This window comes from Archocentrus centrarchus (genome assembly GCF_007364275.1).
Source record: "Archocentrus centrarchus isolate MPI-CPG fArcCen1 chromosome 18 unlocalized genomic scaffold, fArcCen1 scaffold_23_ctg1, whole genome shotgun sequence".
NCBI lineage: Eukaryota > Metazoa > Chordata > Actinopteri > Cichliformes > Cichlidae > Archocentrus > Archocentrus centrarchus.
The window spans coordinates 1645877-1663094 of record NW_022060145.1 but is presented as its reverse complement, the minus strand read 5'-3'; the positions used below and the strand labels follow the sequence as shown (position 1 = coordinate 1663094).

The window sequence follows — 17218 nt, the reverse complement described above, 5'->3', positions numbered from 1 at the left end:
TTATGTTTATAGGTCAGTCTTTAAAAACATCTATTTAAAATAGGATCTGTTAAAGACATATTTAAATATACATCTTTTCCAAAATCGGATTTATGGCATTATTCATGGGGGGTTCTAAGTACCCCTTCGGATAAAACCTTTAGTAACACTGTCAAATACAATCATGGGAAAATATTTTTAAAGAACTGTATGTTAACCTTGCAAAGTTCCATCTGAACAAGCCATGAGACTTCTGGAGCAAGGACAGGTAAGGTAAGACCAAAGTGGAGACATTTGGTCATAATACACAGCACCATGTCTGGTGAAAAACAAACACAGCACAAACATCTCATGCTAACTGTCAGAGGTGATGGTGGAGTGGTTCTGATTTGGGGTTGAACCAAACCAAGAACCAGAGCCTTGCAATAAGCTCAGTCAAATCCAGACCCCAAAGCAATTGAAATGCTGTGGTGGGACTTTAAGAGAGTTTAGCATAAATGGATGCCCACAAACCTCCATTGTAAAGAATAGTGGACTAAAATTCCTCTGATAAATTCATGCAGAAAATGGTTGCTTCAAGTTATTACCAAAACTATTGAACCATGAGTTATACTTAGTTTTTCACAGGACTCTAAATGCTAATTGTAGCTTTTCTGGGATGAAACAACTTTGACATTTACATCGACTTGTGGCCAGGTATATAGCACTTCAGATTAATGTGTGGTTAATGTGTGATTACATATGCTTGTGTGCAAGTATATGCAGCTTTGGGTTAGGATGGACTATCAGTGTGGGGTTTAGAACACAGATGTGCAGTATTTATAGGATTTGTTCATTTGGATGGGAAGTAAGCTTTCAACCGTTTGAACTTAAGAGGCGCCATGCTGAGAAGCTTTGTTTAAAGAAGAATCAATAGCAAGTCAAGCGGATTCACAGGAGCTGCAGTACAGGAGGGTGATTCAAAAGCAGAGGTACCTTGGACAGATGAGTAGTTTTAGGATTTATGAGCGTATGAGAATATGTGGGCAGTAGTTTGAAGAGTCATTTTGGGGGGTAAGGAGAACACAATAAAAGGAAAGGATTGTTAGAGCGCCAGACAAATAGGAGAGAGAGAGGCAGAGAGAGAGAGGGGAGTGGGGATTGGGGGTGGTTCCTCTTCATTACCGACACTAAGGAGCCATGCCAGGAGCACAGATGGCAAAGGAGAGAGGGGACATAGTGTTGGCACTAAACTGCAACACACTCTAACGCACCGCACACATTGGCGCACTCAAACCATCGTAAAAAAAAATATGTAGATCTAACAAATAAGTCCTCAAAGCTCAATATGTTTTCCTGATAATTGTGATATAAAGTACAGGTGGATAGACGTGAACATTCGCATACATATTGCCTCCTCCTCACTTAGATCACGTGCCGTCAAGTTACCCGCGGTGTTCCAGTGGCACTTTCTTGGCCAGAAAAAGAGCTGTGCTGACACTGCATCTCTGTCATCATCGTCTGTCCACCTCAAACACACACATGCTCTCCCGACCCTGTGCTTTCATTCCCCTCACCATTACCAATGCTATAACCTAAGGCCTAAATTAAAATTTTAGGAGTACCTCTTTGAAAATGGCTCCCTCTTACTTTCTTTCATTCTCTTTAATGGTTTTTCCACGCAATCATACACACAAAGACCTCAATCTTGCAGTTAGGAGATCTGGTCTGTTTTGCACAGTAAGAAAACAGGGCAACGTGTTTGCGTGTGTGTGGGAGATGTATCTATTGTGCACAGCGTGTACTGCTCTCCCCTGCAAGGTTGAACGGAAGAGTAAGCTCTCACATAATTTCGCTCACTCCCTCTCTCCCATTCACATATGCTCATACACGCACCTCCCACAAATGTAGGAAGGAAGACCATGTAGTCTCAGTTCACTGCCTACAGCACACCTAAGAAACACCCACCAGCTTCTCATTGTTACAGCTGAAGCCACTTTACTGCATGAAAATCAGTCTTTTAACACTAGCTATAAACCTGTATACATTATTTATCATGGCTAATTGGGAGGATACAGATAACGGGATATCACAAGGTGAAACTGATCAAGTATATTGAGTGATTTCTAATTTCTTCACTGGCTGAGCCAAATATTTATAAAACATTGTCAGTATGTAGAGTGCTGTGAAAAATGATTTGCCCCCTTTCTTATTTCTAAGTTGTTTTTTTTCCATATTTGTCAAACATTTTGGATCATCAAACAAATTTTAATATTAGCAATTTAAGGTTTTGGAGTGGCCTAGTTTAGACTTAAATCTGACTGAGGTGAGCAAGACTCATTGCTAGCTATTGCAAACCCTTGATTGAAAAGTATTGGAACAGCGAGGCCAATGCCTTTATTTTTGCTGTAGACTGAAAACTTTTGTGTTTGACATTAAAAGATGAATACGAGACTAAAGATAAACATCTCAGCTTTTATGTCTATGTATAAACATCTGGATCTGATCCACAGTTTCGAAGATAGCACCCTTTTGCCTGAACCCACCCTTTTTTTTTTTTTTACATGTGACTGCCAGGTGTGTTTTGTTGCCCAGGTGTGTCCTGTTATTGATTACTCAAAGAATAAATAGCACTGAATGTCTACGCTCAGTTTCGGGTTTCGCCGGTGCGAGTGTGTATTTATAGGTAGAGGAGTGACCAACATGAAAACCACAGAGCTGTCTGTGGGTGAAAATCAATCAATTGTGAAGCTGAGAGAAGATGGGAAATCAATCAAAGTCATGGCACAAACATTGGCCATAGCCAGTACAATCATTTGGAGTGCCCTGAAGAAGAAAGTTGGTATACTGGTATACCAAGTAACAGATGTTGAACAGGTAGACCAAAGAAAACAGCAGCAGTTTGTAACATTTGGGTTGTGTTCGGTGGTGAAGAGGAGGCGGCAAACGTACTTAGCAGACAGTCAAAAACGCACAACCACACTGGTACTGGGAATTCCACAGTGTTGTCCTTTAATAAACATACTCTTCACCAACTTTATAAAGCCCGGTTGAACGGCTGCTGCATTATCATACATGAAGTATGCAGAGTTCATACAACCCGTAACATTACTAAGAGTTGGGGAGATGGAAAAATAGAGGTCCGCCTCGATCCATGCGTCCATCTGCCAAAACGTTTCTCCCACGCTCTCTACAAAGGAGCGGTGGCGCACACTTGCGACATCACTAACAAAAGTTTGGACTGTCGTAAAGAGGACACCACACAATTACGACTGTTACATATTGATGACAGAAACTTTGTAAGCGCTGTAAAGAAAGACCCTAAAATGACTGTTAGTGACATCGGATGAAGGTACATTATCACAATCCTCTGTTCACAGAGGACTCCCTGCACAAAAACACAGAGGCTTCAACAGAAGATGCAGACCACTAATTAGCAAGAAGAATAGGAAGGCCAGGCAGGAATTTGCTAAGAAGTACTGAGACAAGCATCAGAAATTCAGGGACAAAGTTTTTTTGGACTGATGAGACAAAGATAAACCTTTACCAATGTGATGGGAAAGCTAAAGTTTGGAGAAAGAAAGGATCTGCTCATGATCCCAAACATATGAACTCATCTGTGAAACTGTGAGATTATGTCATGGCTTGGGCTTGCATGACTTCTTCTGGGACAGGCTCAATAATCTCCATTGATGATGTCACACATGATGGCAACATTGTAATAAATTCAGAAGTCTACAGAAACATTTTGTCTGTCAATTTAAAGAAAGATGAAAGCAAACTGATTAGGAGAGCCTTCATCATGCTGCAAGAAAAAAATGAACCAAAACACACTGACAAAACTATAATCTGAGGCAAGAAGTGGAAGGTTTTAGGCTGGCCTAGTCAGTCTCCAGACTTAAACCCTATAGAGCATTTTACCTAAGAGGAGATTTAAGGGAATAACCTCCAAAACAAACAACAACTGAAAGAGGCTGTGATCAACGCCTGGAAAGGCATCAAAAAAGAATGCAAAAATGTGGTGATTTCAGTGGGTCGCAGGCTTGATGTCATTATTATGTTATTATATTATGTTGTTATAAAGGAGCAACTACAGTGGACAGCACTGTTGCCTCACAGCAAGAAGGTCATGGGTTTGAATCCACCATCTGGCCATAACCTTTCTTTTTTTTTTTGGGGGGGGGGGTGCATGTTCTGTGAATGTGAGTGTTAATGGTTGTCTGTCTTTCTGCATTGGCCCTGCAACGAGCTTGCAATCTGTCCAGGGTGAACCCTGTCTCTCACCCTGTGGTAACTGGAATACGCTCTAGGCCCCCCGCGACCCTATAAAGGATAAGCAGAAGAAGCTGGATGGATGGATGGATTAGCAGCTAAATATTAAGTCTTCTTTATTGTAATCTATTTCATGTTTATCTGTTCCAATACATTTGCTCATAAGAAAAATGGGTGGGTTCAGATTAGGGCTGCAACGATTCATCGATTAACTCGATTCTAAAAATTTATCGACACAAATTTACTGTGTGGATGCTTCGTTTAAACTCTGCAGCGCTCAGCTGTCTCGGTGTAAGCGGTGCTCCTCACTAGCATTAGCAGCATTAGTGCTGACGTTTTTTTGTGGGTTTATTGGGGGCTGGCAAACCAACATAGAACTGCATTACTGCCACCTACTGGACTGTAGTGTGAATCACTCACATATACACAAGCACACATTCTAAAAAGCTCTCCGTCGCTGCGATGGATTTCATTTAACACAGAGTGGATCATCACTAGAGTTGCCACCTGTCTCGTAAAATACAGAACCCCGTATGTTACGGGACTCCGTGGAATACGGCTCCATAACATGCCGTGTTCCGTACTTTACGGGACGGGTGGCAACTGTCGCTGACATGCATTTCCACGCCTCCACTGCTCTCTGTGTGTCTGTGTGTGTTGTGTTCGCTGAGAATTTCATCTGCTATTTTTGTCTTTACTTCACCTGTAGCTACCAGAACTGGTTTGCTAGCGAGCGCGGGCCATTAGCACTAGCGATGGTTCGGTACCGGAAGGCCCGCCCCCCAGGACCGAGGGGCTCCTTCAAAATATTTTTTATACTTTAATCCCTTATTAGTGACTAAATATAGACCTGCAGTAGAAACGTATTTTCGAGAATGCTTGTGAATACAAAGCATTACACCATTACTCACACATGCGCCACGGCTCCCGCAGCCACTAGTTTTTCAAAACACTCATAGCAGGCAGCGGTTTTAACTGCGCAAGCGCAAAGAGGCGAAGCTGTGACGGTGAGCTCAAGTAGTGAAAAAGGAAACGTTTTTCCAGCGTCCAAAACAGCAGCTTTTTCTTTTAGTAACCACCATTAAATCTGTGAAACAGCTGGAGGTCCTTCATCAAGCACCTGATCAGCAAGTGTTAAGGTGAAGAAAAGAGAACTTTGTAGCTGCTCCATTCACCGCTGTTTGTTCACACGGCGAAAAACTGCAGTACGGAAGTTAAAATATGCAGATAAACTGTTAATAAAAAAAAGTATTTCTTATCCGATTACTCGATTAATCGCTGGAATAATCGATAGAATACTCGATTACTAAAATAATCGTTTTATGCAGCCCTAGTTCAGATAACAGGTGTTATCCTCTGAACAGTACATTAGATTATAGATATTAGATATAAATACCTGGAAATAAGCAGAGGTGGGAAGTAACGAAGTACAAATACTTCGTTACTGTACTTAAGTACATTTTTCAGGTATCTGTACTTTACTTGAGTATTTATTTTTCTGAGTACTTTTTACTTTTACTCCCTACATTTTTACACAAGTATCTGTACTTTCTACTTCTTACATTTTCAAACAGACTCGTTACTTTAGGTTTAACACGTCTGAGAAAAGTCTGCATTTCCGTCAAACATCAAACGATCTAAATGGAGGAATAATAACATAAAAGAGACAATCGTACTGGCGTATCCTCCATCACCGGACTTATCACGTACACAGGGATTAAATACACAAACCCATGTAATTAATGTCTCATTTATAGCGCTATAATCAGGGGTTACAGCGGGCCGGACCGAGTCCGTAAGTTGCGCTCGCGGGACATGAACAGCTTAGCTAGCGCTACTGAAGAGGAGCGAGCATAAAGGGAGTAACATGTGGCAGGTAAATGCAACGTTTCTAAATGCTCAACAAATATCTGCAAAGACACAAAGTGTGTGCAGTTTGTCACACAGTGTGTCTGCGAGCTAAAAGAAGAGCTGCTGTATTTCAGGGAGAGAAAAGAGAGAGAAGTTCAGTCAGAGATGGAGAAAGAGGACAGGAGAGGAAGAAGAGAGGTTAGATTTAAAGGTAAGGACTGCAAAACAAGTATGCTGACTTTGTGTTATTAAACGATTGTATGAAAATACTGCAGTTTAGTACCTAATACCTTTTATATTATTACAATAATATACAATATAATGAGGTTCAGTTAGCTTACAGAAAAATAGCAGGTAGAAACGTCCTCCAATAAGCTACTTTTACTTTCTTACTTTGAGTACATTTCAGAGCCTGTACTTTTTTACTTTTACTTAAGTAAAGAAATTGAACCAGTACTTCAACTTTTACCAAAGTATTTTTTAACACAAGTACTTGTACTTCTACTTAAGTATAGAATGTCAGTACTTTTGCCACCTCTGGAAATAAGAGCTGAGATTTTTCTTCATTTTGTCTCATATTGATTGATTTATTTACTTATTTATAATGTTGAACCCAAAACAAGGTAAAGCAAAAACAAGGGATTCCAATACTTTTTTTCTTTTTTTTGGGGGGGGGGGGGGTACTTTTTAAATAACAGCACTGTGTTGGACTTTGATAATGTCTGTTCAGTTTTTTTTTTTTTTTCATCATTCTTAACAACTTGGAAAGCAAGCAAGGGGACATTAACAATCAATAGGTGGTAATTACAAGAGGGCATCATCTGGCTTTAAGGTTTTGTTTACTTAATCATGCTGTCAGAATTGTACAGAGCAGGAAATTGCTTTTCAGTCATACAATTTTTGCATTCGTACTTCTGTTTTGGTCCTTTTTTTTTCAACAGCCGTGAGCTGTTCATGTGTTTGTCTAAGCATGTACACAGACATTTTACACCTTTTATAAGGAATACTGTAATATTAGATGAAACCTTCTTGTCTCACACATTCATTGAAGAATCACATGAAAAAATAACAGCCTGAAATAAATTGCCCTTTGTAAAGTTCTGTTATATGCCCGCATAACTTAGATTATACCTCCATATAACTATAATCTGCAAAACTGAAAGTAAATATGACATAAAATATAACATCAAGCATTCCATGTAGACAAATAAGGATACAGAAAAAACAATCTCTTAGTATTATTAATGTCCTGGTTTTTCGGTTTCATTCCTCTTCTCTCCAGTGCATGCCTCCACCTCTCCAGGTTCTTTTCCACCTGCTTGCTACTCTCACCACAGATCACAGTGTCATCTGCAAACTGCAGAGTCCATGGAGACTCCTGCCTGACCTCATTTGTCAACCTGCAAATCTCCATTGCAAACCAGGGGCTCAGAGCTGATCCCTTATGTAATCTCACCCCCACCTTAAACCCATTTGTCACTCCTACCACACACCTCACCACTGTCTTATTGTTCTCATACATATCCTGCACTTGTCTGGTTCCTGACTTTCTTGTGCAGTACCGCAGTTCCTCTTTACCAGTGGCCCTCACATTCACCGGCAAAGTGTCAAATGGAGTTGTGGTAATAAATATGGATTTCAAACATTTGTGGATGTCCCTCCAGAGTGACTTGAGGTTTGGGCATTAAAATAAATGGCAATGATTGGCTACAGATGATCCACATAACATTCAACAATTTGTTCCTACACCTTCCCTGGAAACATGCCCCCTTGGGCCCTGTGCACTGTGACTAGACCAGTATGGCCCACAGTGGGCAGCCCACTCTGGGCCGTGTACTGTACTGGCATCAAATGTAGGGCACATCTACATGGACCTCAGTGAGGCAGCCCGTATTGTGAGCTGCCCACATTAAGCAGAGAGTAGGCAGCATGCTAACAGTGTGGGGCCTACATGTGCCACCACCAATTGGTTTAAAAAAAAAAAAGAAGTTATTTTTGGTTACTTTTTAAACCAGATATCCTTCCAGGCACACTGTGGAGCCACTTGCCTTCAAACACATACAAAAAAATGAAACTCAAATCCTATTAAACGAGTTATCCTGTCTTAGAAAATGGCATAGAGCCTGAAATCTTTCACTTCATGAGTTCTTTTGCAGCATATCAATAAGATCTAGTTTAACTTCCATTTCACTTAGATTTTGAATCACTTGTCTTCTCTCAGCCTCATGTTTCTGTTAGTGTAATAAAAATGTTCCATGGTTTCATTTTCATTTCCTCCAATAGTGACATTTCCTTGTCATAAATAATGTGCCATCAAACATGTTCGTGTAAAACTGTGGGGTCTGCGTGGGCTAACTCATAAGGGGGCCAGTGAACCCCATCTGGGTTTTCTAAGGGCAGCTCACAGTGGGTTACCCACAGCATTCCCTCTTATTGGCCCAAAAGGGCAAAACTGATATGCGTCCCACATGGGTTAGCCTGCATGAGCCCTACATAGGTTTTCTATGGGCAACCCATAGTAGGCCTACCCACAGAAAATTCACATGGAAACCCCAAAGTGCAAACTTACTATGGCTTCTGTGTGGAGACAGCCACTTGGGACCCACATGAGATAAGTGTGGGACCACTCAGTCCCACAGTTCACCCACACCAACCCACTGTGTTCCCACATAGATATGTTTGCTGGGTTAGTGTTTTTAGTAAGCAGGAGTAATGAAAAATGTAATGACATTTATTTTCACCCATATTCCCTACAGGTGTATATAAGGGTAGCTTTCTGATGCAATTTACATTTTTTTATCTATTCATTTACCTGTTCTGTCTCTCTCCCATTTATTTTTAATAAGTTGGGTATTTGCTTTGGAGGACTCTTGGAAGCCCCTGTAAATTTTATATTGAATATTATATTTATATTTTTGTATGTTTACTTTCCTGCTTGTGTATTACCCCTCCTGAATAATTTCATTTACCTCGTGCTTCATTTATACATATCTTTTAAAAAATAATGTAATTTACTTTTAAAGATTCAAACCTCTGTAAAGCTCCCCTGTGTATAAAACAGCAATAGGCTGTCAGACCTTAACAAGTCCTCATTTGAAATCTGGTGTGTGTCCTGTTGGGGTGTAATCTGAGTTATATGCACACTGTCTTAGTATTTTCATCACCCCCTTCCAAGTCATATGCTCCTTATTACTTCCTGAAAAATGTTAAAGTCATATTTGTTCAGGGCTTGTTTTTATTTGTCGAATTATCAAATAATTTACTGCCTGTTATCATGACTTGCCCTCACTATTTTGATGGTTTTGTATTTAAAATTTAGAGAAATTTTCATGTAAATATGAGAGGGATTTTTTTTTCTTTTTTGTCTGATTTCAGTAGGGTAGCACCACATGGGGAGCTACACCTGCTTTGATACAACTTTCTCCATTCTTTGCATAGGTGTGTGTGTGTGTGTGTGTGTGTGTGTGTGTGTGTGTGTGTGTGTGTGTGTGTGTGTGTGTGTGAACTGTAGAGTGTGTTGAGTGCACAATGTGCTTTCCTGGATGGATGCACAAAAGGAGGTCCATCACCTGGTAGTGAAATGCTAATCAGGAATATAAACAAGTCTTACACTCACACTATACACATTCCGATTTTCATTACAGCACCTGCCTGTCTTGCTAAGCAGATTTTATGGAGACGCGTTCTTCGATTCCCCCTCTTTACCATATGAATTCGCAGAGAAGCCGAGCGTTACAATTCCCCCTGGTCAGCACTGGTTTCTCTGGCACTGTTTTCTATGTCGCTTTGCATGAAAAATCCATTTCACTCATTTGGTATCCACCAGCTTCTCATTTTTTTTTATTTGCTCCCAACTGCACATGCCCCTCTGGGTCTTCCTTCTTCTCACTTCCTCAGTTCAGTGACACTTAGTATCAGCATCTTCTTGTTTTCCTCCCTCAGAGTGGGGCTGCTGAGCCAAGAATGAAACACTCAAGAACGAGGTCTTTTTTTTTTTAGCTTGTTTCAGTTAGGCTGTAGTCCGCTCTTAGAGTTACCTTTTCCCCATGGGTTCTTGCAAGCGTGTGTATGTAGAGGCATACATTTGTGTGGCTTTGCAGAAGCTCATGACGTCGAAAGACCAGAGCGCTACCTACTCAGGACTGTGCTTTCTTCCAGGGAATGCAGATCACAGGGAATGCAGATCACAGCACTTGGGCTGGTATTCACTGCTGTATCCCTGCTATAGTTAAAGATGGCACATCCTGCCAAGCACCATAAAATGATATGATTCAGTTTTAAATGGTGATTTACTGTTTTGGAGCTCAACAAAGATAGTAGCTCAGGTTGCACTGGTTGGTTGGTTTAGAGTTGAGATTAAAAAAAAAAAAGTTGCATAATCAGTCCACAGCATTGTCCTGTAATACATGCATCACATTTACATTTGTTTTGTTACGTGATAGCTGCTTGGAGACTTTTCAATCTTGCACTGATACTGGATTATATACGTTTTGTTACATTTGATATAAATCCTTTGGCATTTTAACTTTTTTTTTTTTTTTTAATGTGTGCATCACTATAACTGAGTAGATCGGGGTATAAACTGTCTTGTTTGTTCAGACACATCATCACAGTCAATCCCCTCTAGACAAATTTGACCCTTTAACTCACAGACACACCCTGCAGTTACCCCTGACCCATGTAATCTCAACACTCTAACTGCATATGCTCGAGCAACCCTGACAAACAGCCTCAGTGGCTTGCTTCACTGTATGACTGCATGACTCATATCTGCGTCTGTTGTCGTCCACTGTTACACCAACAGCAAACTTACTAGAGGCTGCCTGTGGCCCGAAGATGCTGAAGCATTGTTATTTTGGCCACTACAGTTGCCCATCAAATCCTTGGCTGGCTTTGGTCCCTCTGGCCAGATCTTGGTGCACTGGTTGATGTAATAACCATGCCAGGAAAGCTTTACAAAGCTCCAATGTCATGAAAAATACAAAAGAATCTGAATGAAACATACCATGTTTAATGTTGGGGCCCGGTGTTTGTGACAAACACCAAGACGGGGTGTTTGTCATGTTAGACATAACAAGATTTGTCAGATTCTTCTTCTAGCCGCACATATTTTCAGTGGTCTAAGAGATATCTGGATCTGGATTGCAAAGTAAGAGAAAACAAACATTTTTCATGTTTCATTTCTTGATTGTCATCATGAAAATGTTGTCATCATTGCTCACTGACTGATAAAAAAGCTATGCTCTCACAAGTTGTTTTGATTAGGGTTTAGACAAAATAATTACACTACTGTGCTCAAGTACTTATTGCTGCCACAGCAGCCACACGGCCTGTATAGAGACTGATGGCAACAGCCTGCAGCCATCGGCTTGAGGACCTGTGTTTCATTGATCCGATTGCATTAATCAAGGTTGTTTACAGAGAGAAAACGGCAACCAATGATGGATGACTGCTGGTAATTATGCAACAGCCCACAAACATCACACCCCTCACTTATGTTGTGCTGACACAGTCGATGAAAATAGTCCACAATCTTAGCTATTTTTACACGGGTAAAGAAATCTCTGGCATCTTTTCAGTGCCTGTTTGATGCATTTAGAAGATGTATAGAAACGTGCCAGGATGGCAGGGTTTGGGAACAAAAAGAATGGGAGAGACTGAGGCGGAGGGAGCTTCTGTTTATGCTGATCACGGCAAAGTGAGAAGGCACAAGTAGCAGAATGAGAATTAAGTTCATTTTAATAATTGTCAGCTTTTTTATTAATGTGCTCTATTCCCCTCCTTTTTCTTCAGCAAAGAGTACTTCTATCTGAGAGTAGCTATATTAGCAGCTTAGTGGCTCATTTAACCCCATACCGCAAGTTCTTAGCTTTCTTGTTTGCCTTGTTACCTGGGCAGTGAAGTAAGGCTTCACTTAGTTTAACTGCCAGCGATATTACCACCAACCTCATCAAATGTGTTTGAGGCAGTCAGTGCCTAAAGCCAATGATCACCGATGGCTTTAGGATCAGGAGCAGTTTCAGTGACAAAGATTTTGAATGAAATAAATGTCTGTTAAGTCACTGTCACTCAGTAAGCTAACACAATTATGATAGGGCACATAAGAATGCTGCAATATCTATATTTACAATAATATGACCCGAATGGTGGCAATATTTACGGGTGGGGTTACATAAAGTATGGCCAATTCAATCTGAGCATTCCCTAGTACTGCAGTTTTACACTAAAACCATCAATACTTTAAGAAGTAAGTGAGAAAACACAAGTTGACTTATTTAAAAAGTAGTCAGGGAAAATGTCATTAAACTTGACACTTAGTCGTGTTGTTTATTAAAAACATGTTTTTAACATTGGGTAAGTTTAAAATATTGCAGAGAGCAATGGAACAAAGAGGGGCAGCAACAGTGAGCCTTTCGAGCTGCAGGCAACAAGCTGCACATCTCCAGTATCTCAAGCAAGGTTACCAACTCTGTTCACTGTGCTCTGCATTTTGGCAACTCATGCTGTGTGCAGCATAAAAAATCAGATAATCACTGGTTACAACTTATTGAAAAAACTTATTGAAAAAGATCATTACTGTTCTCTTACTGCCCACATACAGTAGACATTAAATTACATTTGCTATTACCACCAGTAACTAAAGGGGTTGCCAAATCAACAAGTACTGAATCTTGCCACTTTAACTGAGAGCATTTAAATTTTCAAATCATACTTGTGAACAGCAAACTTAGCAAAACTAGTGTTTAACCTTTGACTGTGGACTTGCATCCCAACCCTATCTGTGCTTTCCCTCCAATGCTGTCACTACTGTGCTTCCAACTTTGACCATACAACCTAACGGGTCCCTGGCTGCACTTTTACCACCTTCTGCCCGGAGCATGGCTAGCCCGGCCAGAGGAGCATACATTTCTTTTGTCCCCCATTGTTAGAGGTATTATAGCCAAATGGCTCTTGCTGTGTGGGTAGCAGTAGATCTGCGTCTCCTGTGGCCTGTAGAAGCCAGGCAAAATAAATATTACATGGACTCCATTCTAAATGGTAGCTGTTACCATTCATTTGGGTTGTACTTTTCTAACTTTTACACTCTTACATCAGCCAGCTGGCTCTACTGCAGCTCTATTTCACTTTTTTTCTGAAGTTTTTGTAGGGTTCTTCTTTTTCTTTCTTCACGGTCATCTGTTTTCATATTTTCTCCCAGTCTTTCTGTATATCCTTGTTTCAGCTTTAATTTCTCTGCTGGCAGCTTTCCACCGCACTTCAATATAGCAGCATCTTCCTTTCACATACATGGGATCAAAAGTGTTTCTGTCAAATTTTATGTGGCCAAAGGAAAAAAAAAACATGAAAAAAGAGCAATATAATGAAAAAGGGACGGGGTAAATGGGAAAACAGTTCTCCAGTGAACAATTTGTATGTTCTTGCCAAGTAGGACCGTCAATTGATGGGACATTTTTTTTTTTTTTTTCCTCTGGGACTAAATAATTTCACACACCCTGGGAAGGGGACAATCATATTTCACCAGGCTGTATTACATCATCTGCTCGAGCAGCCACCTCCAGCCAGCTAACTAGTCAGAAAAGAGGCAGTGACCCTGGAATTGGAGTGGGACCACAAATATTAGACTCAAAACAAACAAATCATCAGTGCTAATGGTGCAAGAAAGCCAGAATCTTTTGATGTCATTGTGTCTCTATTTACCAGCCACAATGGCCCTCACTCCACTTCAGAGCTGCCTAAAAGCATGGATAGCACTGAGGGTGGCTTAATGGAAGTGACTGGTGTCCTTTGGCTTCATACCATTTCAGTATGACCTGCTGCCAATGAGGTGGAAGATTCCCATCATTATATTGTTGTTCGCAAAAATTTTCTTCCTTCTCTGTGATCACTGATTACATTCATCACCCCAAAGTCCCACTACAGCTTGAGTCTGAAGCCATGTGATATAAGGATTTTCCTTTTTTTTGGTCACAACCTATACTCTGATTCATCTGTTTTCAATCCACAAAATTTGACACAGCTATTCCTCAGAACCTGCCACTACTTTGACTTTAGCAAAGAATAAAATCAGCAGATCACTGCTGGATCCGTGACTGCTATCTGGATCAAAACCTACACCGTTTTCCCCACTGTCAGTACTTCATGCCAGCAGTTTGTTCTTATCTTAAGGAAATAATGCTCTGTCACTGATATCCTATAAATAGCCTGCTCCCCAGTTTGTAAAGATTCTTATATAAATATTTCTCAGCACCATATGCCAGTCCATAAAACCTGCTCCTTTAGTGGCAGAGTTGAAACAACAGTAGAGGAGAGCTGACGAGATGAGAATTGGGAGTAGAGAAATGGAAAGAGAGAATTAGGGAGGAGAGTGGTGCAGAGTGGTTTGGGGGATGAGCAGTTAAACCACCTGGTCTCCACTTATGTAGTATGTCAGGAGTGTCTTATGTGTGGACTGAACTGAGACATGAAAGGCCTTCATACAATGGCCGCAACTCGGCATGTGTGAGGGTAGATATTCAGTTCCCTTCATTCCTAGCATAGTGAAAAAATCAATAGTATGAATGTGTTTTGCAAACATGCAGGTTTTCTCCACCAACCCTGTCACCTACAGTGTGTGGCCTCTGTGCGTGTGTGCGGTGTGAGGGTGGAGGGGGGGGGGTTGGGGGAGGCTAGGAGGTGGAAGGAGGTTGTTGGGATGGGGTTTGGTAACCGCACACATCATTTCTGTTGTGCTGTTTGTGATTTTAATTCCCCCTACAACAGGCAAAGGACCTGAGACACTGTTCGCGGGGCAGAAGCTGAACGATAACGAGTGGCACACGGTGAAGGTGGTGCGAAGAGGCAAGAGCCTACAGCTGTCTGTGGATAATGTCACAGTGGAAGGTTGGTTGTGTTTATGACACAGAGGATTGATTTGGTATGAGAGGCTGTGAATGAACACGGCGTTGCACTCACAAACCCACATGTATTCTTCTACCAGTAATACATCCACCCACAGGCTCTGCTCTTTTGTTTTGTCGTCACTGAAACATCTTATTTGAGATACAAAGGTGATAAATTAGAATGAAAATGAATGAGCCATTTTTATTCTAAAACTCTTATTTAGAGACAATAACAGTAGGGCTTACAAGTATTTATTGGCAAATAATGCTCCATTGCACATCAGAGATTAAATCTTAATACCCAACTTCCATAACAGCCTTCCAAGCATTCCACAGTGACTTACACTATATCTAATCTTTAAAAGCCTGCAAATTCCAAATGCCCCAGTTGCAAGCCTGGCAAAGCCATAAAAATGTATAAAGAGCCAAAAGATACATACAGATTTGAGAGTGAACACAAGCAGAGCTTTTTTGGGGGGATCTTACTTTACTTACTGTGAGTGAGCAGCAATGAACAAAAGGAATTGGTTCTGCCAGCATCCAAGAGAAGGATGAAAGGTCAGAGACAAGGTGGCGTCAGAGGCACTCATAGTATTGTGGCCTCAGGCAAAAAGATGGGAGGGCAAAGGCTGAGAGGAAAAAGTGAGCTGAAGGTGTGCAGTAGATGAAGAAAAAAAAAAAAGGAGCGGGCATGTTGAGACCAGAAGCGAAAAGTGACCCAATGAAGATTGAAATTATTCGCAAACTGGTGCATGAGAAAGAAAAAGGACAAAATGCGAAGAGAGTCCTCGCAGGCTCAGCGGGTTTTAGCAGTGAAAGGATTTTAATTGGCAGCTTACAAGATTGTTACTCCACATCTGTCATCAAACACAATTGTATTGTTCATAGCAGGTTACAAAATAAGGTCAGCAATATAACTGTATGATGCTTGCTTGCTTGTTAACCTACAAAGTAGGTGACATAATAATAATAATAAGAAGAAGAAGAATGTATTATGACAGGATATTCACACAAATTATAAACTTGGCTAGAATAGAATCCTTACACAGTGTTGTTACATGATAATGTATAACTAACATAGAAACATGAACGTAATAATCCATGTAATGTATTTGTTAATGTTTTTTTTTTTTTTTTTGTCTTTATTATCCTCCATTTTCAGGCCAGATGACTGGTGCCCACACACGTCTTGAGTTCCACAACATTGAGACGGGCATCATGACTGAGCGCCGCTTCATATCCGTGGTGCCCTCAAACTTCATTGGCCATCTCCAGGGCCTGACCTTCAATAGCGTGCCATATCTAGACCAGTGTAAAAACGGGGACATCTCTTTCTGCGAGCTGAATGCCCGCTTTGGCATGCGCCACATCATTGCAGATCCGGTGACATTTCGAACAAAAGGCAGCTACTTAGCATTAGCAACATTACAAGCTTACGCCTCCATGCACCTATTCTTTCAGTTTAAAACCACCACGCCTGACGGCCTGATGCTCTTCAACTCTGGAGACGGGAGCGACTTTATAGTTGTGGAACTGGTAAAGGGGTGAGTTTTTGTGGTTTTTGCTGAGTGTTTGAATCTTTTTATGAATTCGGTTTTTAAGAGCCATTGTATGCCATCAGTAAAAAGATAATGTTGCTTTTCTCTTGCTCTCTTCATATTTTTGTTTCCCAGCCCTTATTTTTACTTAGAGCAAGAGCAACAGTACAAACATCAGACTAAGCACATTTATTCTTCCCACAGATCAGTGAGTCATTTAATGCTGCTTTGAATCAGAGTGGGCTCAATGTAACTTAGTTCAGTGCATGCTGGTGAATAATCATAATCAGTCATCTTAAAAGTGCAGCCGAAAGCTTCACATACTCTAACTTGTTAGCGGTCGGTGAACAGAAAGTTAGACTGAACACTCAGTGCATAATTGCATTTTTTCTCTGTCCAGGAAAATGTTTGTTCAATTTTCTATAAAGACTTGAAAAAGCTATCACAACCACAAAATAAAGTGGTTGGACATATCAGCCTAAAAGCTGCTTATAATTAGGGTCTCCAAAAGAGGCTTTTGGTTGTGTATCTCTCTTCCCTTGTGCTCTATATTCAGCATCCTTATAACACAAAAGGCCTGAGCTGCTTCTGCCCCGAAAAGACAAGAGGCTACATAAAGGAATTGGAATCAAGGTGGAGAGAGAGGAAAAAAAAACAAAAAACGCATACCTTGAATGAAACAACCACAATAGCCTTAACCCAGAACACAAAAGACAGCCA

At 40.8% G+C, this 17218-nt stretch overlaps 1 protein-coding gene across 1 annotated transcript in view; it reads left to right on the top strand.

The window, feature by feature from the left end:
• nrxn2b (neurexin 2b) overlaps positions 1–17218 on the top strand; it is a 639543-nt gene that overhangs the window by 294098 nt on the left and 328227 nt on the right. The window contains exons 12-13 of the mRNA XM_030722576.1: positions 14842–14961; positions 16123–16504. Coding sequence (XP_030578436.1) covers positions 14842–14961; positions 16123–16504 — 502 coding nt within the window. The remainder of the gene's footprint in view (positions 1–14841; positions 14962–16122; positions 16505–17218) is intronic.